This window comes from Thunnus maccoyii, chromosome 21 (genome assembly GCF_910596095.1).
Source record: "Thunnus maccoyii chromosome 21, fThuMac1.1, whole genome shotgun sequence".
NCBI lineage: Eukaryota > Metazoa > Chordata > Actinopteri > Scombriformes > Scombridae > Thunnus > Thunnus maccoyii.
Genome location: NC_056553.1, coordinates 16,656,320 through 16,681,541, shown reverse-complemented (window position 1 = coordinate 16,681,541; position 25,222 = coordinate 16,656,320). Strand labels below are relative to the sequence as shown.

General features: G+C 43.5%; 1 protein-coding gene across 6 annotated transcripts in view; it reads left to right on the top strand.

Annotated features, from left to right (window-relative positions):
• Positions 1–25,222, top strand: part of zfhx4 (zinc finger homeobox 4) — a 308,281-nt gene that overhangs the window by 243,635 nt on the left and 39,424 nt on the right. For all 6 annotated transcript variants that reach the window (XM_042399188.1, XM_042399190.1, XM_042399194.1 and 3 more), the window contains 4 exons: positions 3,119–5,663; positions 6,003–6,215; positions 6,631–6,925; positions 8,713–9,254. In XM_042399188.1, the coding sequence (XP_042255122.1) occupies positions 3,165–5,663; positions 6,003–6,215; positions 6,631–6,925; positions 8,713–9,254 (3,549 nt within the window). In that variant the 5' untranslated portion in view covers positions 3,119–3,164. The remainder of the gene's footprint in view (positions 1–3,118; positions 5,664–6,002; positions 6,216–6,630; positions 6,926–8,712; positions 9,255–25,222) is intronic.

Below are 25,222 nucleotides of genomic sequence, written 5' to 3'. Positions count from 1 at the left end.
TGGTCAGTTTTGCTATATTTGCTTTTTGTGTTTCCTGGCCTCACAAGCCCCTTTTTACGGGGGGAATGCATATTTTCAACAAAATGGAAAAACAATTCCCAACATTAACATTTAACCTCAAACTGGGTTCAACCTGAAAGTTATTCGTAATCACGTAAAAAGAAAATAGTTGCATGTAAACAGACAGTAGTCATGTAGCGTTAGTACTACTTTGTTTGTCAGTGTTCTGCTGGTGGTTATACTGACCAAATGAATGTGTTCAGTTGGGAGGGTTTAATAAGAGATAACAAAATAATGGATAGAGAGATGGCATATTATTGTTGGCAGGCAGCACACATGTAAACAGCTGCTAACCTGTTAGCATCAGGGGTGATATGTCAGTGCCAAGTGCTTAACACATTAGCTTATCCATAAGACATAATTCCATACTTAAAGTGTTAGGAGATGCATAATTCATAAACCGCAGTGTTTTATGTCCGAGCTACAATTCAAAGGGGTTGCTCCCCAATGAAATAAGCAGTGAAATGACACCACTGACAAGTAGTAAATCCTGTCGTATGTGTCGCATTAGCTCTCAAACCCACTGCTTCTGAACAGCTTTACCCTCAATCACATTTTACACAAGCCTTGGTAAGAGGGACACTGGTGGAGAAATGTATATGTTTGACTACAGGAACAAGCCCAGTCTGTTGTTTTTGTGTCATAAATGCTTTTTGTTTTCTTTTTCTGTCCAACAGGCAGTGCAGCTATGTCTTAAGTCAAACCTGTGTCTTTAAAAGTAAGACAAATCAGTGGAGAAACAGGCTCAGTGTGTGTGTGTTTGTGTGTTAACAGCATGCATTCTTGTGGCATAACACATATTTGGCCTCCTTCAACTCCTTGCTTGTTTAGAATTCGAAGCTAATTGTTACTAATTTCACTGCAATTACAAGTGTGAGTTAATGTGCAGACAGGTGTGTTTTTGTTTTTTGCTTGTGGGTGTGTGTGTGTGTGGGTCTGTGTGTAGAAGAAAACACAGTTGTTATCTTTAGCATTGGTGCCTTGGGCTAAGGATCACTTGGGTTAAAAAAAAAATCTGATAAAGTGTAATGTTGGAACGGAACAGAAATGTATACTACACAGATTTACAAGTGGAATAATTTTTGGCAGACATTTTTTGCTTTATAGTTATAAGGAAAAGATTTACTTTTAAATTGTGAAAAATTCCAAATGTTTGCAGAACTTCACTTTACCCCTTGACTGCCTGACTGTACATCTCAGGAGATTTTTCCATGTACATGTCTCACATCTACCTCCTTGCTGAACTGAGAAGCACTAAAATTCATTTTCTGCTCCTTGTGAATTTTTCTTTAATCTCACATATAGAGAGACAGAACCTGAGTGAGACACAGAGAGCGAAAACATAATTTCTCTCTTTTAATCTATCACTAGTCCCCATGGAATCATCTCTTGGATATGTCAGATTAGACCTGATTATAGCGCGTGCACACACATGCACCCACAAACATACACACATGTTTGATTTCATTCCTCACGCTTTTACTGTCCCTCCCACTGGCTTTGTTTAGCCCTGGATTGTTGCGGATTAATCCTCTAATTGCTTTGTAGCCTTGTTGTGAGGGAGAGGGAGTGTAGAAAAAGAGAGTTAGAATTAAGCAGCAGGTGGATTGGGTTAAAGGTTAACATGGCTCTTTAAAGCTTTCTTTTAATGCCAGCTCATTTACACGCAAGCATCTGAAAGGCGCTGGTACTGTATCAAGTGAAAAGACACTGGCATGCACAACTAGTTCTCATTTGTTGCATTTAGCTGAGCACAAAAGCAGTTTCTTCTAAATAGCAATGAAGCGTCAGCTCTTAAGCTTTCAGTCTGTTTTACTTTTCCCCTTATGACTTTGTCTCAGTTGTTTCTTTTTGTTCTCTTTCAGTGATGAGAAATTATGCCTCTGGTTGCAAAATGAAATGATTGTGGGGTGCCGTCTGTGTCAGCTTAGGAGGCTTTTTTCTGCATTGTTTGCGTGTGTGTTTGTGTGTGCTTTTGCATTTGTGACTTGTTGTGAAAAGCCAAGAGATTGAAGTAGTGAGGGGTTGAGAGATGGGCAGCCGCCCAGGATTGATAACATCTCACTGGTATTCCAAACATCATTCCTCATGGAAGCTCGCTCTCTCTCTCTCTCTCTTTCTTTCTCTCTGTCTCCTTTTTCCTCTTTCCCGTATTGCCCGTACATGAAAACACATTTCAGAAACATTATGAAACATTATAAATGTAAATATTATTTAACTTCCTGATTTGTTCCTGTGTCTGAACTCCTCTCTAGAAAATTTGCCAATAGGCAATATGCAATGTCTTACTTCCCTTGTCCACAAAGAGTCTAAATCATGTCTTCAGGGCATTAATAGGTTAATAGGTACTGTCTAATTAACAACTCCTGACTAGTAAGAACATGCCAAGACTGATTTAGCCAATGATTGAAGATTCCTCTAAATCCAATCCACTTTTCCTCTTAAAGAAAAACACTAACTTTTCTGCATATAAGTTGTTTGATAAAATGATTGATTTGTGTTTTCACTGTGTGTTTATTTTTTGTCCTTAACTGTACTTTTGAGAGTATGCAAAAATAGCTTGTTCTAGCCTGAAATCATAATCTTTTAACACAACATTAGCACACACAGGACACAACAGAGGCGAAACTGCTTCCAGTGTTGCACCGTGGTATGCCGATCAAAGAGTCTATTTACTAGACAATTGGGTTATTCCTATAAACTTCCCCACTGCTGGCTGCCATGGGAGCTGCTTCATTCATTTATACCTCATTTCCCCTGTTTCTAAGCTCTGGTCCCTGAGGTCAATGTGAGACAAAACTTTTGCTCAAGTATGTTTTTTTTCTGTGGTTGTGTCAAGCAATCTGCAGTCTGTCAGTGATAAGACAAAGATGCAAGCGGGAATGTTAATATTGGATTTTTCTTTTTTCAAAAGTTGTCTGGGAGCTAGTTGCTTAACATTGTTATTATTTCTCAGTGTTAGACCATACAGAGGCTGATAATAACCAACAATATCTACTGTGAAACACCATTTACTAAATCTCTGTCCTGTTCTTATTTTTGTCTTTCCCCAACTCAGGTCCCTGTTAGGCTGGATGAGATGAGATCCCTATGTAGTGGTTGTCATGGCAACTTGTGACTCTCCCCCTATGGTGTCGTCACGGCAGCAGGAACATGGTGGCCAGAGGCTGGACGCTGCTGCTGAGGACAACTCCATTGTCGCCATGGAGACCAGTGTCGCCAACAGCAACAACGCCAACAACAACAACCAATCGTCGCCTGTCGCCATTGGAGAGCCGGAAAATGGCCTTGGAGAGCCTGCTGTCAGCCCGTTGAGGTCCACAGCTACCCCCACCACTGTCAGTGCAACCATCGACCCTGTAACTGAACAGAGTCGGAGAGAAAGCTTTACTACCGGTAACAAAGGGAGTGTTACTGGGACTTTACCAGGAGTAGGAGGAGGAGCAGCTTTGGGTTCAGACTGTTCTGCCCCTGCCACATCTCCAGTGGCACCGGCAAAGGAGATCCCCTGCAACGAATGTTCTAGCTCCTTCTCCAGTTTACAAAAATACATGGAGCACCACTGCCCCAACGCCCGCCTGCCTACCACTGGAGGTCACGAGGAGGGTGAGGAGATTGAAGGGATGGTTGGGGAGGAGAGTGAAGATGAGGTAGAGCGTGAGGGGGGTGCTGCAGAAGTGGGGGAAATGAACAGCGAGATGGAGATGGAAGAGGAGAGCGATGTGGAGAACCTGTGTGGTGAGATCATCTACCAGCCCGATGGCTCTGCCTTCATCCTGGAGGACTCCAAAGAGCAGCGTGGCAACCAGGGGGGGCTCTCTGGGCCTCTCCAATTCAGGGGCCTGCTGCCCTCCCAGACCTTCCCCAATGCCCAGGCCAGCAGTGGCCAGAGTGGCCTGAGCCCAGGGGGGGAGCGGTTGGAGCAGCCCGCTGCACCCATGTCCTTCTACCCCCAGATCATCAACTCCTTCCACATCGCCTCATCCCTGGGGAATAAATCCCTGGCGACCGACCACCCCTCCTTCCCAAATACCTCAGCTGGAGGGCTGGCGGGCGCTGGTCCCGTGTTGCACAGTTTCCGTGTCTATGACCTCCGCCATAACAATGACAAAGACTATCTGAAGGCGGATGGTGCAGCCAAAAACTCCTGTGTGTCCAAAGATGTCCCCAACAATGTGGACTTGTCCAAGTTTGAGGGCTGCGTAGCCGATGGGCGGCGGAAGCCTGTGCTGATGTGTTTCCTGTGCAAGCTGTCGTTTGGCTACAGCCGTTCCTTCGTGACACATGCTGTCCATGACCACCATATGACTCTGAATGAGCAGGAGCAGAAGCTGCTGAGCAACAAGCATGTCTCTGCCATCATCCAGGGCATCGGCAAGGACAAAGAACCTCTTATAAGCTTTCTGGAACCAAAAAAACCCCCCAACTCTGTGCTACCCCACTTTCCCACACCTGCCAACTTCCTAGGGCCAGACACGGGGCTCCGCGGCTTGTGGAATGCTTTCCACAGTAGTGGGGAGAATGCAGATTCCCTTCAGGCAGGTTTTGCCTTCCTGAAGGGCAGTGCCAGCAGCTCCTCCAATGACCAAACCCCCAGAACCCAAACCATGCCAAAGGCTGAGACCAACCCAAACCTCGGGGGAGGGGCTGGTGCCCATAGAACCCCCAGTGGGAGTTCTCTTGCTGCTGCAACTGGTGGCAACCTGGAAGGCCGGAACTCTGATAGTGACTGCAAGGGCCACATTAGGGACACATGCACTTTGCAACCCAATGGGCCGGACCTGAGCCAGTACCCGCTCATCAAGCGGGAGCCCGGTGCAGTGGGAGGAGAAAGTCCAGAGCAGGATGATGATGCTTACTCTAATGGTGGTGGAGTAGAAATGGAGGCAGATGAGGAGGAGGAGCAGGCCATGACCATAGCGATGACAGGCCAGCGAGCTGACAGCACCAGTAGCAAAGATTTCCCTCTCTTAAACCAAAGTATTTCCCCTCTTTCCAACAGTGTGCTAAAGTTTAACAGTGACAGCAAAGGCCCTGCATCCACCTCCTCTTCCTCCCTGCCTGTGTGTGAGAAGCTGGAGATGGAGAAGAGCCGTCTGTCCGCTGCCCTGGCAGCTGTCAGAGAGCGAGAGAGCAGCAACGACTCAACCAGTGAAGCCCTGGCAGGACGGGATGGGTCGTCACCATCCTCCCACCCCCTTGACTTGATGATGTTGCGTAGAGATGATGAGAGTCCTGGGCCTCTGCATCAACACACAGGAAATCCCAGTACACCTGGAACTCCAGGGACACCTGGTACCCCTGGCCCTGGTGAAGGGTCCCCAGGTAGTGGGGTGGAGTGCCCCAAGTGTGACACAGTCTTGGGATCCTCACGGTCTCTGGGAGGGCATATGACGATGATGCATTCACGTAACTCCTGCAAGACGCTGAAGTGTCCCAAGTGTAATTGGCACTACAAGTATCAGCAGACGCTGGACGCCCACATGAAGGAGAAACATCCAGAGTCTGGAGGATCATGTGCGTACTGCCGCACAGGACAGCCTCACCCTCGTTTAGCCAGAGGCGAAAGCTATACCTGTGGATACAAGCCTTTCCGCTGTGAGGTCTGTCTATCTAATTTTCCATCAATATGGATTTCTGTTTCCTCTGTCTTTTATCTGTTTGAAATTCACAAATTAAGATAGTAAGATAATTAAGTAGTAATAGTAAGTGAAAATATTAGTAAGATAATTAAGGTAGTCCAAAAAAGTCAGAGAATGGGATAAATGTGTTTCTCTTTCTGTGTTTTATTCAACAACACCTATCACAGCTTTAGAGGTAATCTGTAAAGACTGTCTTAAAAAAATCATTTTGATACTGAATAATTTATCAGATCAATCTGTTTTTATTATAAATGCATATTGTGTATATCATGCATCACTATATTAAACCTTGCCTTGTAGGTATGCAACTACTCAACCACCACCAAAGGCAACCTTAGCATCCATATGCAGTCAGACAAGCATCTGAACAACGTACAAACACTCCAGAACGGTGGCACTGAGGCACAATACAACCACAACCATGCCAACCCTGTGCCCAGTGCCAGCCTTGGTGCAGGCTGCGGTGCACCTTCGCCATCCAAGCCCAAACAGAAGCCCACTTGGCGCTGTGAGGTAATGAAACAAACAGAGAATCATTGTAGTGCTGCGGTAGCAACATACCAATTTGTCTACACAATGAGTCAGTTATTTCCCTCTGCGTCACTGTGTCTATTATTTTTCTTGGCCACATCATCTGACCTCTGGTCATTATAAAACTGAATTTCTCATACATTCTACCATTATCTCCAAGTACTGTAGAAACCATAAGAAATATAACACTACACTATTATGCTTGCATCATCTGTTAGTCTGTTAATGAATTATTAAGATTTTCCTCTTGTTGTCAATGCCCATATTGAACATTATATAAACATAAATGAAAAGTTTGTTTCAATAAAAATCGATTAGAAAAATGAATTACAATTTAATTTGAAGTGTACAATAATGCTTTGACGATGATGTTAAACATTTGTCTTACTTCCAACAGGTGTGTGACTATGAGACCAATGTGGCTCGAAACTTGAGAATCCATATGACCAGTGAGAAACACATGCACAACATGATGCTGCTGCAGCAGAACATGAAGCAGATCCAACACAGCCTCCATCTGGGCCTGGCCCCTGCCGAGGCAGAGCTTTACCAGTACTACCTAGCTCAAAACATGGGCCTGGCAGGTGTAAAACTGGAGAACCCAGCCAGCAGCAGTGGCCCAGACGCCCAGATGATGATTAACCCGTTCCAGCTAGATCCTGCAACTGCAGCTGCTCTTGGATCTGGTCTAGGTGAGTGATACTGGAATTCAAATGAGACACAGGGGAAAAAAAGGGCTGATAAGTCTTGTCAATGAAAATGCAAAAAAAAGGCACATTTCTGCTGAGGGCGTGACAAAGTGTCAAGTATTTCCTTTTTTAATATTTTTGCCACAAGCTTGTTACTCGGTTTTCTTCTGCTCATCTTTCACTTGGTCAGTTTTATCTGTTTTATCTCATATATCTGATGCCATCGGGGTATTGTTTTTATCTCAGTGCCTTCTTTTGTTGTTTTCCATTTTTCTCCCTGCCCTCTCACCTTCTCTTTTTCTGCGCCCATCCTTTTTACCGTACCCCCCTTAGCTCACCCTCTTCTCTTTCTCTTTCCCTCTTATCTCTGCTCTCATATTGTCCCTCTGTCATTGTCTCCTTTCTTTGACCCCTCTCACTGATTAAAAAATGATTATGAGACGCCACATGAGAATTATTCTTAATCTTTCATTTGTAATTTTCTTAAGTCAGCTTAATCCCCCCCCCACACACACACACACCGTACACACCACCCCACCTTCCCACACCCTGGAGAGAACACACACGCACACATGCACACACACACATACACACACAAGCATACACTCACACACAGCAGGAAGCGGATTCCCTTAGGAGTGAGAGAGATTTAACAATGACCCTGCAGTGCTGCACACCCACTCCCTCCTCTAGTGTGGAGGTCACAGCCCAGCCAGCAGATGTACTCTCAGTGAATTACACTGATAACACACAGCTCCCTATAGTGAGCGCCGCTATACATAGGTTTAGATGGTGTGAGCGGAATATTTATATTCAAATACTCACATATACACACACAAATGCACGCATGTAGGAATGATGAATATACATGCGTATTCTAAATTTCTACTTAAATTTGCATTCCACATTTGGATAAGAGTCTTACTTTTTAAGCCAGCCCTAACATGCACACACCCACACACAAACACACATTTAGTCACCCACTAATTGGGGTAATTGTACTTAAACTTTAAAAAAAAAAAAGATTCAGATGATGTGTAATAGTGAAATCCTCTGTGCTCCATACAACATGTTGAGATATTATCTGAAAGAGAGACATGATGAGCTTTGATAACATGTATAGAGAGGCAATGAAGGGATCAAACGAAAGATTTAATTACATCTGTATGAATGGCAGATCTGTTTTTTGTTCTAGGGTGGGTGGGCAGAAGAAAGAGAAAACGTGCGTAATGCATTATCAGCTTTTCAAATCGGTGGGTGGATGTGAGAAAAGCCTGGAGCCCTACAACCGTTGTCCCACCATTGCTGAGAGCAGTAATTAAAACTACCTGATGAGCGAGTTAGCAAGTTGAAAAGGATGATTGTAATTGATCCTGATTCAATCCTATTAGGGTTTTTTATAGACAAGACTTTGTAAGGATCCCTAGTCCTCTGTGAGGCTTTATTTTATCAAATCCTTTTGTGTGAGAGAGGCCTGCATAGAGGACTCACTTCTCCCTCCACACTTAATTTCATTTAATAAAAAGAGCCTTTTCTCTTTCTCTCAATCCTTTATCCCTCCCTATGCATGGCAGCCTTTCATTTTCACCGGAGCTTTGTCTTTCTGTCATACCTCTTTGTTTTTATGTACCATTCTTCCTGCTGTGCATACTGCCTGCCTTCGATCTGACATGTTATCCCTCTATGCCTCCATATATGTAATCCCTCTTGAGGACCTACATTTTAAATACCTCTCTGTCTCTCTTCCTCTTTCACTCTCTAACCTGCGTTTTCATTCATTTTCTCCATAGTGAATAGCGACCTATCAGCGGAGTTGCGTCTTGCCAGTGGTCAACTGATGGCAGATGACCTATCACTGGTGTCCTCAGGTGGAATGGGGGGCATGTCCTCATCAGACCCCTCCCTCTCCTCCATGTCACCACCTATCAGTGACCCCTCGCTGCGCCTCTACCAGTGCGCTGTGTGCAACTGCTACTCCACAGACAGCCTGGAGGCTCTCAATGCCCACGTCAACGCAGAGCGCTCTTTGCCCGAGGAGGAGTGGCGCTGTGTGGTGGGCGACGTCTACCAGTGCAAGCTCTGCAGCTACAACACGCAGCTTAAGGCCAACTTTCAGCTGCACTGCAAGACAGACAAGCACATGCAGAAGCACCAGCTGGTGGCCCACATCAAGGAGGGAGGCAAGGCCAACCAGTGGAGATTAAAGTGTGTGGCCATTGGCAACCCTGTGCACCTCAAGTGCAACGCCTGTGACTACTACAGCAACAGCGTGGATAAACTGAGGCTACATGCCACCAACCAGAGGCATGAGGCTGCCATCCGCCTCTACAAGGTAAAAATGCTGCTTTCTTTTGTTGTGAGTGTCCTGCAGGAACATCAGTTATCTAATCTCCTTTCTCCCAGCTGAGAAAAAATCTCAACATTAAAAAAATATTGCCTACTTATATGTCATGAAGAACGTATAATTAGACAAGTAAAAAAAATCTCAAATAGAGGATTTATTGTTTTTGCAGAACATTGACGTTATAGTGTATACATACAGCTATGATAGCATTCTTACTGTTATACAACTGAGGGGAACACCACTCAGTTCAAGTTCAGATTCAGAAGAGGCATATGTGTTTTTATTTATAAAGAGTTTGCCCCATCCTCTTAACTGCAACCATCACATGGATATAAAGTTCCCATGAGAATGGAATGACAAAGATGGAAAAGGTCACCGTGTGAGTACGCAGGACGATTTCCATCAGATATGGCTACATTTCCTGCTTGTGACCAGCTGGCACTACTGTTTCTGTTAATTATACACAAGTCACGTACTATCTGCGAGTTTCAAATGTTTCGAATTTTTGATTATCTTCAGCTGTCTTTTCAGTTCATCCTTCCAGCTGTAAATAATTCTGGAATAATTCAAGAATTTGTTTTTATGATAAGGGTGTAGAGCTGGATTAAGAACTTAGTTTTGCACTCAACAGTGTCAGAACAATAGTGTCTCACATACAGTGCAAAAACACTAAAGAAAGTGAACCACACTCTTAAAGTGTTATATTTGATACCTACAGTAAGTGGTGCACAAATACACACATTAAGAACTTAAAAACCAAAATGATACTATTTAAATGTAATTGCTGTGATTAAGGAGAGAAGTAAGATTTTTAAAAGTTATTAGCCTAATTGGGGTTATTTGGATTTTTTAACAATTGTAAACATAAGTCACATTTTTTAATAAATATGTACATATATGTAATTATTTTTTATATAATAAATTTAAGTAACACACTGTCACACATTACCATTCATGTACACACACACACACACACACACACCCTTTTCTTCAGGCTGCAGCATGAACCCTTTTTGTTTAGGAAAAATAGATGGTCATGACTTTTCATAAGTTTACCACACTAGTTTCTCATCAGAGCAGTGAGTTAACACACAAGTCACTTACTTAACTAATTAAACCATTTACACTCTGAGCAATAAATGGTTTCTGCAGGTTCTGAAAACTCAACAAAGCCAATATTTGGCATCTTTCTCCTCTTCAGTAGATTTAAGGTGATTTAGTTTATCAGATGTCTCCTTCAGCTTAATGGGATACTGTTACATTTCTGAGGCCCTGACCTACAGGACAGGATCAAGTGCATTACATTAATGAGGATTTCTTTACTACTGTACGCAACATTTGGCAGTGGGAGGTGTTTGTGTGTATGTGTGTCTGTGTTGTGCCTCAAATGTAGAGACAACAGTAGTAAGAGGATATAAAAATGTCAGTTGATGTTGCTCAGGGTTTTTTTTTGTAATTTGAAAAAGAATATATTACTACAATTTTAACTCTATACTGATTTACCCACTTTTGTTTGAAATAAGAGCTTGTCATAATTATTAATGCTTATTCAGAAGGTGGGTTTTTATATTTTAAAAAAAAACTAGAATTTCAGAGGTATTTGACAAAAAGTTGATACAGAAGAGACAGAGTGATTAAGATTTGAAACTGCAACAGACCCATCAGACTTTTGTTACTCCTTTGTATAATTGTTTGTGAACATGGTGCCTGCATTGCACATTAACCTCTCAGGAATTGCATTTATTCAGAAAGCTGTGACTGATTCTTACTTACAGTTCCAAGGCTTGAGTGGATTAAGCTCATTGGCATTCTTAGGGTTATTTAAAACAGTTGTAGTTGACTTAAACAGGATGTACATATTGACACAGGATTGGCTGACAGTCCACTAAAGGCTGAACTTGGCATGGGATGAGTTGGAGATGTCTGTCCTCAGGGATCTTTCACTAATTGCATTAAAATATTGTAAATTTATAAAATTCTTAAGAAAAGCACTCCCTACTCATTGGCCTACATTAGCCGAGGTTCTAACCCACAGGATCAGCTTGATTAGTTCTCACTAATCAGGATCTCCTTACAGTCAGTGGAAGACTTTAGCATTAGTGTGTGTGTTTGTGCATGCATGTGTGAATGCATTTTCGAGTGTTGAGCCACTTTTGGCTGCTGTTTCAGTTTATTTAATATGAGGCAATAGCCAGATAGGTTACCTAGGCTACACTGAACATTGGCAGCCATTTAATCATGCAAAGAAAGCTATTTATACCAGTTGTGATTAAATGTACAAACCCAAGAAGCACAATCAACAGTACAGAAATGCAACAAAGAGGCTTGTCTGAAAATATTTCTAGTTTAGTTCTTATTTTGCTTTCCAAGTTCAGTAAAGCAAGGGAGTGTCCTTTTTGGGCACACACAAATACCAGTTTAGCCGAGGCAAATGAGGGTCATGCCAATGCCCCCTCTGTGCACCCATACACCCCTGTACCTCATCTACCCACCCACCTACCCCACAGGCCTCAACAAATCTGTTCCACAGATGACGCTTTTAATGCCTCTGGCAGAAATCCCACTATTTTACCCTTGGACATGTGGTAGTAAAGCAGAGAGAGGGGGAGAGAAAGCGTAGAGCAGCAGAGCAAGAGCAGAGGGAAAAAAATCATTTCTTTATTTGACCAGAAAAACACCTCTCCTTTTATGTATTGGCAGAGGTGAAAAGCACATGGGGATGGAGGTAGCTTGGCCGGGCGCATAAAAGATCCGAGTGTTGACGACTTTACCATCTGGTTTTTTGGAAACACAGAATATCTTTATGGCATGGGAAACCATTTGAAGATACAAACAAAAAGCATATTCAGGAGATTTTATGGCTGCTTTGTAGCAGCAATGGAGTACTTCTAATGGGAATTGAGAATTTGAAAGTTTTTTTTCCAGACTTTGAAACAGCAAAAGGGAAATGACATTAGCAGCACATGGACATCAAGTGATCTGGTGTCCAGGGCACAGCAGGTGGCGCAGGAAGTCATAGGCCTTATATGGAAAAAGCGGAGGTCTACGCCTCACTGCTCATTGGAGCAGAGAGAGTTTGCTTTCAATGAGAATACTACTGCACAAGGTGTTTTTTTAAATCTGAAGTTTTTTTTCCATGTAATCTCTTGTTATACAGAATTAAGTTTGAAATGAAAACTTCACTTTAGTATTATCACAGCTGTCAAGTGCAAATCTCTATCCCCTAGAAACACTGTAAATGACAAAATGGAAGATGTTTTAACGTAGCGTTTTTATGCTAGCAGCCTGTGAGGTCAGCTCTGCATTAAATGGTGTCGTAGCATAGCATGTCCATAGCTGGCCGGCCTCATGTTTAGCTTAGCATCAAATATGATGATGTATGGCTTCGTTATGATTTTTAATAACAAACACTGGCCTTAATACACATGGAGACAGGAGTAAATCTGTCAGTGCCATTCACAAGTGCTGCAGGGCTAAGTAGGGGGTTTAGTTTGTAGTGAGCATGTGTGTTTGTGTGTGTGTGTCCCCACAGAGCTTTGAGGTTGAGATCTGGGCTGTGCTTGCCCCTGGGTCATTAGGAGTTGAGAATGTTCATGGTCAATGTGGCATGGTCAAGGACCACACACACACACACACACACATGTACACACACTCTCTCTGTCTCATAGGCCATGGCACCTGTTTCTCAGATGGCTGTCCGAATAAATCTTAAACTGTCCTCAGCCACCACTACCCCGCCCCTGTCTGTCTGTCCAGCTTTCCATCATAATTCATGCGGAAATGGACGTCCGGGGTCCACTGCACATTTCCATATCTCTGTTTTTCTTTTCATTATTTTTTCCCCTTTCTTCCTTTCCTTCATGCACTCCTTTGAACTCGGAATGTCAGGCTCATAAAATGCTCAAATTTTTATGATAGATATGGAGGGAAAGAGGGAGGCAAGAGGACATTTAGATTGAGCGCTTTGTCGGTGGGACGTACAGAGAATAAGGACAGGGATAGAGAGTGTCTCTTTCTGCCTTGTCTATCTCACTCCCTCTCTCTTTCCCTCACTCTTTGTTTTGTCTCTGACTCTCTTTCTCTCATTTTCTCTCTCTCTCTCTTTCTATCTCTCCCCTGGGGAGCAGCAGATAGGCCATCTCATTACCCATGATCCTCTTGGCAACACCATGGCCGGGAAACGAGGGGTGGGCGGAATTAAATGAGGGGGTGGTGGGTTGAGGGAGGGATGGAAGGAAAAGGAGAAGAGGAGGAAAGTAGACTGGATTTGTGGATGCATCAAAAGAAGAGTCTCCCCCTTTTTTTTTTTACATTCTTCCATCAGCCAAGGGACATTTTTTTTTCTTTCAATCTTCCAACTCTGTCCCCCTCCCTCACATTTTATCCTCCTCCATCTCTCTCAGATGGAGATGGCTATGCTTATGCATCTGTGATATTAAGTCTACCACTGTGCCTTGGCTATTAGCAAGGGTCAACCCTGCCCACTCTCATTTGAAAATCAAATGGCCCTATATATATGCAGCCTAAATTATTGGACTGTCATTTGGAATTGTGTGATGGGGAAATGGACAGGAGATTGACTCCCATAGATTTGCATAAAAAGCCATTGTGCTGGTCCCCGGAATAGAAAAGAGACTAGATCTATTTCAAATGCATGGCACCATTTATAACACACACACACTCCCATAAATGCATATGTGCAAACAGAGGTATGGCATTACATACATTCAGATAGAGACACACTTACATGTACAGTAACTGCATACAGACTCGCGCACAATTGTAGTCTCCGTTATCAAGTTACCATTTTCCACTTGAGCCCATGTCCGCTTGTTCCAGACACAGGCTCTTGATCACTGCGTCCTTGTCTCACACTCACAGACAGACTTAAAGAGTTGCTATTCTCTTCAAAAAGGAATGTTCACAGACACTTCACACTAGATGCTACTTGACTGCAAAATATAGATTTTCATGTTCTGTCATGGAGACGGATGATGTAGCCCGCCGCCAAGAGTTCAGTGCTGTAAACCTGAGCAGACGAATGAATTCACTACAGTGTTTTTGCCAGAAAGGTTGTCTCTCTTATTTCTGTCTGTTTCTTCATTTTTCACTTCTACAAGTTGATCTTTTTCTCAGTCTCTCTCTCTCTCTCTCTCTCTTTCTCTCTCGCTGTATCTCTTTCTCTGTCTCTCGACGAGGCAAAGAGACGCCGGTTAGTAGATTATTCAAATCGTCTCCTCTTTCACCTGCGTGGAGATTACAATGGAAATCTTTCAGAGGTCCGGGGGTGGTGAAGTGGAGGACGGAGGGTGGTGGCTAATTAAAGCATAAAAGCAGGTGTGTGCATGTGTGTGTGTGTGTGTGTTTGTGTGTGTACGCTGTTGCTTTGTGTGTTTGACAGAGTGGTTTGAATGGGCGGACTTCCCCACCCTCCCCCCTCCTCCTAATAATCCTCATAGATATTAATAAGAGTTTCGCCCATTCTCCTTCCAACGCCTTAACCAGATGGTCGGCACAGCATTAGTGTGCGTGTGTGTTTGTGTGTGTGTGCAATGTCCAGCTTTGGCCCAACTCCTGATTGACACTCATATGTACTGTTTAATTACCCTAGCCAGCTCACCCTCCCCTCCTCTCTACTTCCTGACTTGCCGGTGAAGTAGTTAAAAGTGGCTCAGACCTGCAGACTGTATGATAGTAGTTTTCTTCCTTTAGCAAGGTGTGTTTTTCTGTGTGTAAGACAAAGAAAAAAGACAGGGCTGTTTTTCTCATATTAATAGCCAGATGTGATCCTCTTCATAATCATCCCCATCCCTCTATGGGCTGTGGGTCATTTGGGCCGGGCCTGGGCCGAGTCATTTGTCCATGTGCAGGAGACTGTGAAGTAGATCGGGGCTGACAGGTATGGGAACGATAGCAAGAAGGCGGGGTACGGAGTGTGTGCAGGAGGGGGTCAGTGTCTTCCAGACCACCAGAAGGAAGGGAACATCGCTGGGATGTGGGAACAAAGGGGCTAGCAGGAGTTTGTCTTTTTTTTTTTTTTTTTTGTCTTTTCCCCCCTGGCTCATCTGAACCCTCCCTCCCTCGTTATATTCCCACCACCCACCCTCCTCGACTCCTCCCTTTTGCTTCTTTTCTCTCGGGTCTTGATCATGCTGTTGATGGACAAAGATAACAAGAATGTTTTTAAAAAAACAAAAATGTAATAATCAAAGAGGGTGCATGATCTGAAATATGATCTCTCGGGGCACATTGCCTTCACTTTTGATGCCTTGATCTGATCAGAGCTGCTTCAAACAGATCACATGGCAGAGACATCAGATAAATATTTTTGTGTAAGTTCATTAGCTTTAGTTTTGAGATCACCTGACATTAAAATGTGTGCCTAATTTGTATGAAAGTTGTCATAAAAATCTTAGTCTCTTTGTACTCTAAATGTCAATTAGGGACAGTGTTATAAGTAGGTGCTATATTCTTGAAATAGCTGAAATGTTACATCAGCTTTGGTATTTAGATAGCACAATCACGCTTCCCCCCTCTCATGAAGCTATCAGGATATTAATATGGACAAAGTTGGACTGAAATACTCCTCAACGCCCTACCAAATCAATAATCAATCGATTGGAGGTAATTGTGCCTCCCTTGGAACGGTCCCAAGTCTCTTCCTCTCTCTCTCTTGCTTTCTGTCTTTCTCTCTCTCACACTCTCTGTCATTATCAGCATGTGGCCCAGTATTCGGCATTTCAGCATTCCAGCTGTAATTGATTTTAACCATTAGGTGCTCAGTGAATAGATAAGTAGTGGGAGATATTCGATTATACGGTGAAAGAGAGAGACGGGGATGAAAAGAGAGAGAGAGAAAGAGGGAGGGAGAAGGATTGAGGGATGTTGTTGGAGAGCTGGAGAAAGAGGAACTGACCTGTCCTGCTGTCTATCCGTCTCTACCACTGGCCTTCTTTCCTTGCAGCAGCACAATACTGCTGACCTCCTGTGAGTTCAAGCAGCTTAGTTTCTGCGAGGTAATCCCTAATGCTTTGAAATAGACCTGATAGAAAGCCCACTTACTTGTTCAGGATTAATATGGGTTGGGTGGGTGGGTGAGGGGGGGGGGGTCCTGAGTTTTCAGCACATTTAGTTAAATTAACCCATTGGAATTATCATATCCAAGTCTAATTGTGGACTTGTGCAGGGATGAGGAGTGGTCTGGTTTTAAAAGCATGTTGCACTTAAACAGCAGACAGATGGGAGATTCACATTTAACATCCTTGTATAATATCAGCCGCCATGCATTAATACGCCGCCCTACTCTATTGTTTATGTTTAGATTTACTTTGCTGGTGGCCGGTGCCCTATTATTCCTTTCAGTGGTTGCCCATCCCCTACAGAGGCCATTTTGAATCTGAGTGCAGCTGAGGGTGGTATTGCTTTCCCACTGTTTTCTGAAGATATAAGTCTGATTTTTTTCACTCTGTCCTTTCTCCTCTTTTCCTCATTCTGGCAGGAGTGTAGGTTAGAACTAGGGGTAGGGGCGGATGGGGGGCGGTAGTGGGGGAACAAAGGCAAACATTTGAGTAATCTTCAAAGAGCCCATTGGTATGTTGAGTGGACGCTGGTATGCGGACTGCGGCTGAGGCTTTTTCAGGGGAAAACAATATCCTTCCTTTAGACGGCTGGGGCCTGGGCAAACACTACCAGCCAGGCGACTCTGCCCAGTGCTGCCACTGCTATCAGCTTACCCCCCACCCCCCACCCCCTCATGCAGAAAATGGTAGGGTCCTCTATGTTGCCGGAACAGCATGGAGCTCATCATTATGGGTTTATGGGGGTAGACAGAACATCCCAGGATGTCATATGTGTTGCTGACTGAGTTTATGTGACGTGTCAGAAACTGTTACAGAAATTGTTATCTATGTATGTGTGCTTGGAGACACACGGCCCCTGTTTCAGTGTTTGCGTTTTGATACAGAGGGGTAAAGCAGACAAAAAGAGAGAGCTGCAGACTTAAACCGAACGCCCTCTGTAAAGAAAGTAGGGAGGGATCAAGTGTGCCATCTTGTAGGTCAACTGCAAGGCATTTGATTTCCTGTGGCAATATGCAAAACAGCGCCACTGAAGAGGTGCTTTCATTGTGCTCTCCCTGGCAGAGGTACCACTCCAACATGTGCTCACACACACACTTATACACACCCTGTACACACAACAAGCTACATTGTCACATTGTTTCCTAGGAATAAGACCTGATTCTTGCCTTCTGTTCTATCAAGTGTGTTGAAATATTACACTAATACACTAATATTTTAGTGTTACAAATCAGTAACAAGAATATTACAGTAAAAAGGAGAAGGAACACATGTCCAATCTAACCTTAACTGTCACACTTAAAGTTTGATAATTATAGATTAAACATGTCATGTGTTCAGTGATGCACCATGATGGTGTGTTCATTTGATAACTACAGCTCTTAAAAGAAAGAGGCAGACAGTCTGCCATTTTGTGACAGTTTCAAAATGAACTCCCTTTGTCCAGTAATCACCAGCCATTTTCTCACGAGGATCCACCCCAGGGATAATTTCTCCCATTTCTCTGTCATTAGCAGGGCCTGGTATTAGGCTTGTGTTTTGTTCCCTGTACCTTTTGTTTTGTGCTAAGTGAAACCATGCGACAGGGTAGGGGCTAACTGGAAAACAATACTCCCCTTCACAGGCTCAGGAATGTGTAATTAGTGATTTGAACCCGACTACGCTCGTCTAGATTCTTCCCTATCATTCTCTCTCTCTTTCCATCTCTTGTTCTTTTGTTCTCTCTGTCATAGTTTCTCAGTCTCTTAGCCTCTCAATCTATCGGTTAGTTTCTCTCACTGTATGTCTCTGTCATTCCTTTTGTCTAACTCTCTCTAATAAACATTTTTAAGCAAGTCTCCATTACGAACAGAGCGAAGAAAACCAAACTTGGCAAAAATCACTGCTCCTCTCGGCACCAAAATTATTTTCCCTTCTCTTCCCTTTCAGTTTTAGTTAAATATAACAACATCAATGTTGTACAAACCTCTTTGATGGTACCAGCCAATGAGCTGTAGCCCCAGATTTTCAACGCCTTTATTTTTGTTTTTCTCAACGTTTTTCATAGATTCTGTCAATTAGGTCTGCCTTGATTTCCCAAAAGCATCTTTGCATGTTGTGAAAAATGGAAAATGATGAACCCTACCCAAAAGCATGTTAGTATTTCAGCAATATCCCTCCCCTTTGCACAGCATTGGAAAAAGATAATCCCACAAGCATGTTAGCACTTCAGTGATCTTGTGCTCAGCATTTTATGATCTCTGTCCCATTGTGAGACGATGGAAAAGATAATCTCAGAAGCAAGATGGTTTAGGGAAATGGGGAGGTCTGGTCAGTCTCACCTGGCGGCGATGGAGACAAGCGGGGGCTTTTAGACCCTAATGGGCTAAGGTCAGGATGGCTAATAGGGAGTAAGTGGCTGAGCCATGCTGTCTAAATCTAATGCTAATGTAAATACGGATCCATTTTCATGGGGGGGGTGGAGGTGAGCTGGCTTTCAAGACACCTAACACACATACACACATGTGCCGATGAGTAAGTAAGATTTGTTCTGGTGTCTCTGTCTCCTAGAATCTGTTTTTCCCAACTGCTGGGTCAGTACAATGTAAAATACTGTGTGGCTATGCTTCATTGACTGAGACCAGAAGAAATGGATCATGTTGTAAATCCTTAGCAGAGTTGTTTTTTCCTTCTTTCTTTGAGCTGGTATGCATAACTTGTGTGTGTGGGTCTGGGCAAAAGAGAGAGTAAGGGCGTTTTCACACGTATCTTGTTTAGTTCGGTTGAATCGAACGCTGGAGCGTTTATCCCCTTGGTGCGGTTCTTTGGGCAGGTGTGAACAGAGTAATTGCACTCAGGTGCAGACCAAAACAACTGGACCAAGACCTTGTTGAAGAGGTGGTCTCAGTCCGGGTTACAAACGAACTCTGGTACGGTTCGTTTGTGGTATGAACGTGATCAGACCTAGATCTAACCCAACTGCAGGAGACATTTTGCGCGGTTTTTGGATTAAACCAGGTCCCGTAGCCAGCTGCGCTGTGCATTATGCTCCTTTCTCGTCTTCAGCCGAGTGAAGGCAGCATGTCTTCTTTGCGTAACGTGAAGCAACACATTGTCCTCTAAATGTTGCCTTGAAGTGCGTTCAAATATGCCATTCTACTCACATATTTTGGCTTGGTATATGGCCCAAACAATGACCGCAATTATGATGGAATGCCAATTCTGCCGATAGTCCATTGTGGATAACTATCCCGGAAGAAAAACAAACTCTCCTTTTTTTGCCCACCAACCCCACGAGATTTCTGGCCAATGAACGGAGTTACAGCTCCCACATGGCTTTTGTTGATTCATTTTGGTTTGCTTGAAATTTTGCCGTGTGAAATAAAACCGAACAAAAGGGAAAATGCAACAAAGTCGCAAATCATCCACTGATTCGGACCAAAGCAAATGGACTATAGGTCTGAAGCCCTAAGAACAAGAGATAGAGAGACAGAAGTGATTTTTCCAAGAGAGGGGCCAGAGGTCAGGAAGCTGTGAACTTCAGATTGACCTTTGTCCCATACGTCAGACACACTTACATCACTCCTACAAGTGTATGTGTGAGTGAATGTGTTTGTGGTCGAATGTGTGGGAGTCAGAAAAATGGAAGGCGAGACTATTAACTGGACTTTAGAGTTACATTTTTTTCCAAGCGCTCACTAAGCTCTATCACTGTTGCTTCCTCATTTTTTTCTGCTGACAAATAGCAAAGAGGAGTAAAGAAGAAATGGAGTGAAAAAAAGAGGGAAAAACAAGACAAAGACAGACAGAGACAGTATAGAAAAGGAGACGAGCGTCAGAAAGCTAGTATGAAAGACTCATTGTGATAATTCATTTATTTGGCTTGGCGGCCATTATGCAATGGATGCTTATTATTATTGGGTGACCTAAGCTAAGCTCGCCCACAGGCCCTGCACCTCATGGACAGACCCCAGAGCTGTGATCACATGTGACCGCCAGCAGGCAGAACTGAGAGAAACAGGAGAAGCAATTTAGCTCTAGGAAATATTTTTCTTAGTTTATGAAAGTCTAGGTAGTAAAGAAAAGAAAGAAGACCAGCAGGAAAGAAAAGAAGGTCGGGTGAGTTGGGGGGATTTTTTCTGGGATTGTTTTGTGTCTCCAGCATCTTTAGATGACACACTGTCGCCTTGTAGGAGTGAGAGAGCGAGAGAGAGAGAGAAGCAGGAGATGTGCATTGTGTGTGTATATTTGTGCATATGCAATGTGCACTCAGTAGTTTTTGTATGTGCCTTCTATTTGCATATTTGTTTTCGTGCGTTTGCAACACTGAATTTGTCTCTCCACACACTATATTTGCTGCTCTCTTTATCTGTGGAGGCGAAGTGGCACGTACCTGGGCCCTCAGCATCTCTTTTCAGCAGTGCAGTCTGCCAGCGGATCCATTGGCAGTGATCTTGCGTTACATCTATGTCTTGGGGGCTGAGCGGCGGTTAGCAGTAACATGTGTTAGGGAGGTGGTAGCACTGATGGAATTCTACACTTGGCAGCCTTCCAGGCAGCGCTGGTATGTGTTTAAAATACTTTCAAGGAACAAAACACGCTTTTGTTGTTTGCTGGGCCAAGTGGGGCTGTTTTTGTCTCCGATGGCCGCCGGGGGCCCAGGGGATAGCACCGGAAGCTGGTGACGTTCCAAAAAGAAGGTATACCCAACAACAAGCTCCCTGCTTCCCCTAAAAAAAACAACGATGAAAGGAGATAAAGAGGTTTTCATTTTCCCAATGTGTGGGGCGCACATTTGCATGCATGCACATACTCTCAGCGGACACAGGAAAACGGAATGTATGTACCAATTCTTTATGTATAAAACACGTACACACACGCTCTGACACACACAGTGGTTATTAAGACATAGCTGCAATGGCAGAGGGTTCTTATTTTCAGTATGTGTTCATTAGCTGCCTGGTTCTACACTTAATGACAGGAAAGAGTCATGTTTTGTACTGAAATACCCTAATTTGTCATTTGGTTTATGGAGGAAATAACAACCCCACTGCTTTGCGCTGCTTTCGAAATATTTTTATCATTTTACAAGTGTACACACACACACACACACACACACACACACACACACACACACACACACACAATCGCAGGCAAAGACAGAAAAGAATGCACGATTGAAATTACAGACAGACATAAAAACACACTTGTGAGGCAAAATAAAAAAATGTGCAGTTGAAATTACTGATGCATAAACACACACAAAGCACACACACGCATACACATCAAGAAGAAAAGAACACAAAGCGTTGAAATTATACCTGCACCCACCCTGCACACACACACACACACACACACACAGAGTTTCACGTACATGTACATGCAGCAGGAGATAAAAGAAGTTTTGAGGAGATGTCTTTTGCTTTGCCTTATTAAGAATTCAGTTAATGAGGCAGCTTTGTCACCACAGATAGAACAAATGAATATGAGACAGTAGTGCTGCTATCCTCCCCACAAACCCAGGGAGCGAGTGGAGGGGAGGTGTGTGCGCTTGTGTTTATGTGTGTGTGAGAAAGGTGTTTTGTCAACATCTCATTCTGCATAATGAATGCAGTCCTCTGTCATCCTCACCCACACACACAAGGCACGCACACACACACACACACACACAGCAGCAGCAGCAGAAGCAAAACACTACACAAGGGAGCTTCCCTTACCTGTCAAATTGACTCTCCTCCCCTCTCCTCATACAAGTCCCAATGTGTGTGTGTGTGTGTGTGTGTGTGTGTCATGGACATGGCTGACAATGTTGTGTTTTTGACAGGTAAACAGGAAGTCCCGAGTGTCGTAATTTGCATTCTTTGTGTACGGGGGTGTATGTACGCACCTCCTCCACCATCCAGAGATGTCTGTGTCATGTTTAGGTCCACCCAGGGAGCGCTGCTTAGCTGATTTTGATTGGCCCACTGGGAGCGTTAGCTTATTTGGTTGTTTGCCAAACACTAATCCCCAACAATTAACCACCAGGCACTCTGGAGAGGTGCCATATTGACAGGGATGGGCCTTTTTGCCGTTCAGCAGACACACACACACACACACAGACACTCATATGACACAAATGTATATACAGCACATATACATACACTCACACACACAATACAGCTGCTGCATAAATTACATACACATTTCAAGTAGACACACACAGGCGCAAACCCAGGAGCAGGAACAGTGTGTTTGTGTGTTTGAATATGCATTACACAGCCCACGCCTGGCAGGAGTCAAAGTGCTCCTTTAAAAGTTCATAAATCATGGATGTTCTGGCCTGTGATCACCAGACCGCCTGCATTTCAGGCCTGCAGAGTGCCAGAGAGCGACAGACAGCCCTCTAGTTTAGGTCTTAAACAAACCCTCTGGAATGTGCTGATGGGGAGAGAATTAATATTAGGCCTAAACCTATCTGGCAGCCCGGTTCAACCCCAAGTGTATCATCCAGCTACTCCCAACTGAAGCCTCATATCCTAAAAGCAAATAACATGTAAGTTAGGACACTGAAAGATGTCAAGTATTTTAGGCCACTCCTGATTTATATGAAAATTTTAATTTCTAACAAGTACCTTAATGGCCATGCCATTAGGAGCCATTGGAAACTATCAGAGATGATTCCAGCGAAACCCCGCTGATAAGATTCTCAACTATCAGGCCTGTTTTCTCTGAGCTTTTCTTTTGTGGAAGTTGTAATACTGAAGGTTGTCACTGGAGGAAAGAAAGGCCTTGTTTGATTATTAGTTTGTCAAGGACTCCTTTCAGTTTCCATTCAATTCTAAGTAGTCCCCATTTCTAACAGAATGGTCATGAAATAAAAGTATATTGGAGTGGAATCCAGACACGATTGAATTGAAAATGAACAAATACCACACAGTCCTTGTTTTTACGCTGTAGTACTCACAATTGAAGAAAGACAATTAGAAAAGTTTATATTTTAATGGTGAGACGTTGGAGGAAGACATGACATCAAACTTTCTATGTGTGTGTTTGCTTCCGTACACATGTGTGTGGTTTCCACGGTAAGGCTCAGCAGCCCAGTTCTCCTGCGAGGGAGGGAGGGGAGGAAAGAAAAGAAGCAAAGAAAGAGAGAGAGAGAGAGAAGGAGCGAGGGAGGCCTCCTTTCACAGAGAAACAAAGATAGCTGTAATTAATGGCCCTGAGCTCTGGACTAGGGGAGCTTTCTTCTGACAACTCCGACTTAATTAAAACTTAAGACTTCTGAAAGGGCCTCTGACTGCGAGGGGACGTCCCACCGTCTCGTGAGAAAAACCTTGTAAGATTTCCTACAAAAGAAAGAAAGAGGGAGAGACAGAGAGAAAAGATGTGTTAGCGGCTGTAGCTATGTTGCTAATCCCTGTTTGTCAAAGGAGGAAGAGGGAAAAGGGGGGTTAGAACTCACACACCTGCAGCTAATTGTGCCCCCCCCCCCACCCCCCACCTCACTCCTCCCACCACCATACACACACACACACACACACACACTCCTCCCACACATACATTTTTCCAGTCTGTCTTCTTGCTCCATATAACATGATGCAACAAGGCTCAGGAGAAAATATTACCTTGCTAACTTTTCATGAGCTTCAGGAATGAAACATCTTCCTATAGGGGCCATAAGAGACAATGTAGGGTTAGCTTGCACGCACACACACACACCATTAAGTGTATTAATTCATGCACAGAACCCTGCACCTGTTTCTCACCTGGCTGTATGAATAAATCTTAACAAAGCATAAACTAACCTTTGCAAGCCACCTCTGTGTCTCTGTCTCTTTGCCTTACTCTCTTTTCCTCTCTGTGTCTTTCTCTCTCTCCCCCTCCCTCCCTCCCTCCACAGAGGATCAGATAATAAAAGCTTGGCCTGGTCTTTTGTTTTTGTGCATTGTTCATTAGCCCGGCAGCAACAACAGAGGCACACTTGATATGCTTGGCTTGACTGGGTGTATGGGAGTAGGGCAAGGTGGGATGGGGGCTGTGCGTGCGTGCGTGTGTGTATGTGTGTGTGTGTTTGTGCTCACGCACACACTGAGGGCAGGGCAAGAGGTAGGGGGTAGCTTTGCATGGCTGCAATGCCATTAAAGAGGCAACTGGAAATTAAGGGCTTGCAACTGACAGCACACGTTGAATGAGAAACCCCCGCAGCTGCCAACAATGAGGAGAGCTGGACAATGTGCGTGTTAAAGACAAAAACAGCATTCTCAACTCAAGCCCTTATTTGACTTTTTGTATGTTTTTAATCTGTATGTCACCTAAAACATATCCAGTTAATTTAAAATGGTGTGCAGCTAAACACGAACACAGCAACTGAAAGCTTTTACTCTGTTAATAACATTCCCTCTATTTAAAATTATCTAACAAAATGATCTTTGTCCACTGGATTTAATCATAGCTCTCAATCTTGCTTTGTTTCTACATTATTATATAGTTTCATTTTTTTAAGTGCCATAGTTGGACAAGGTTTTGCTTGCGCAACAGATTTTTGTAACAGTGACATATTCAGGAACCTTGCTAACTAGAATAATCTTATGTTGGAGACACTAAATGACACCGTAGTAAAATATAAAATGAAATTGACAGCTATACTAAAGATTACTTGTGGAGTTTTTGCTTTATTAGACTTAGTTTAGATCATATACTGCAAAGTGTAAGGCACATATACTATATACTGCAAAAAAATAATGGGCCAAGTGACTGAGACATTACCCATTGACTTTCTGTTGGCTTGTTTGAAGCCAGGGAAGTGGGATTTCTGGGCGTTAGATTTTTGGAACCAAACTGGAACCAGAGTAGAATGAAAGGCTTTTTATAGCCTCGAAGCACAAAAGGCTAAGAACATGATTTAGCAGACAAGCCCCA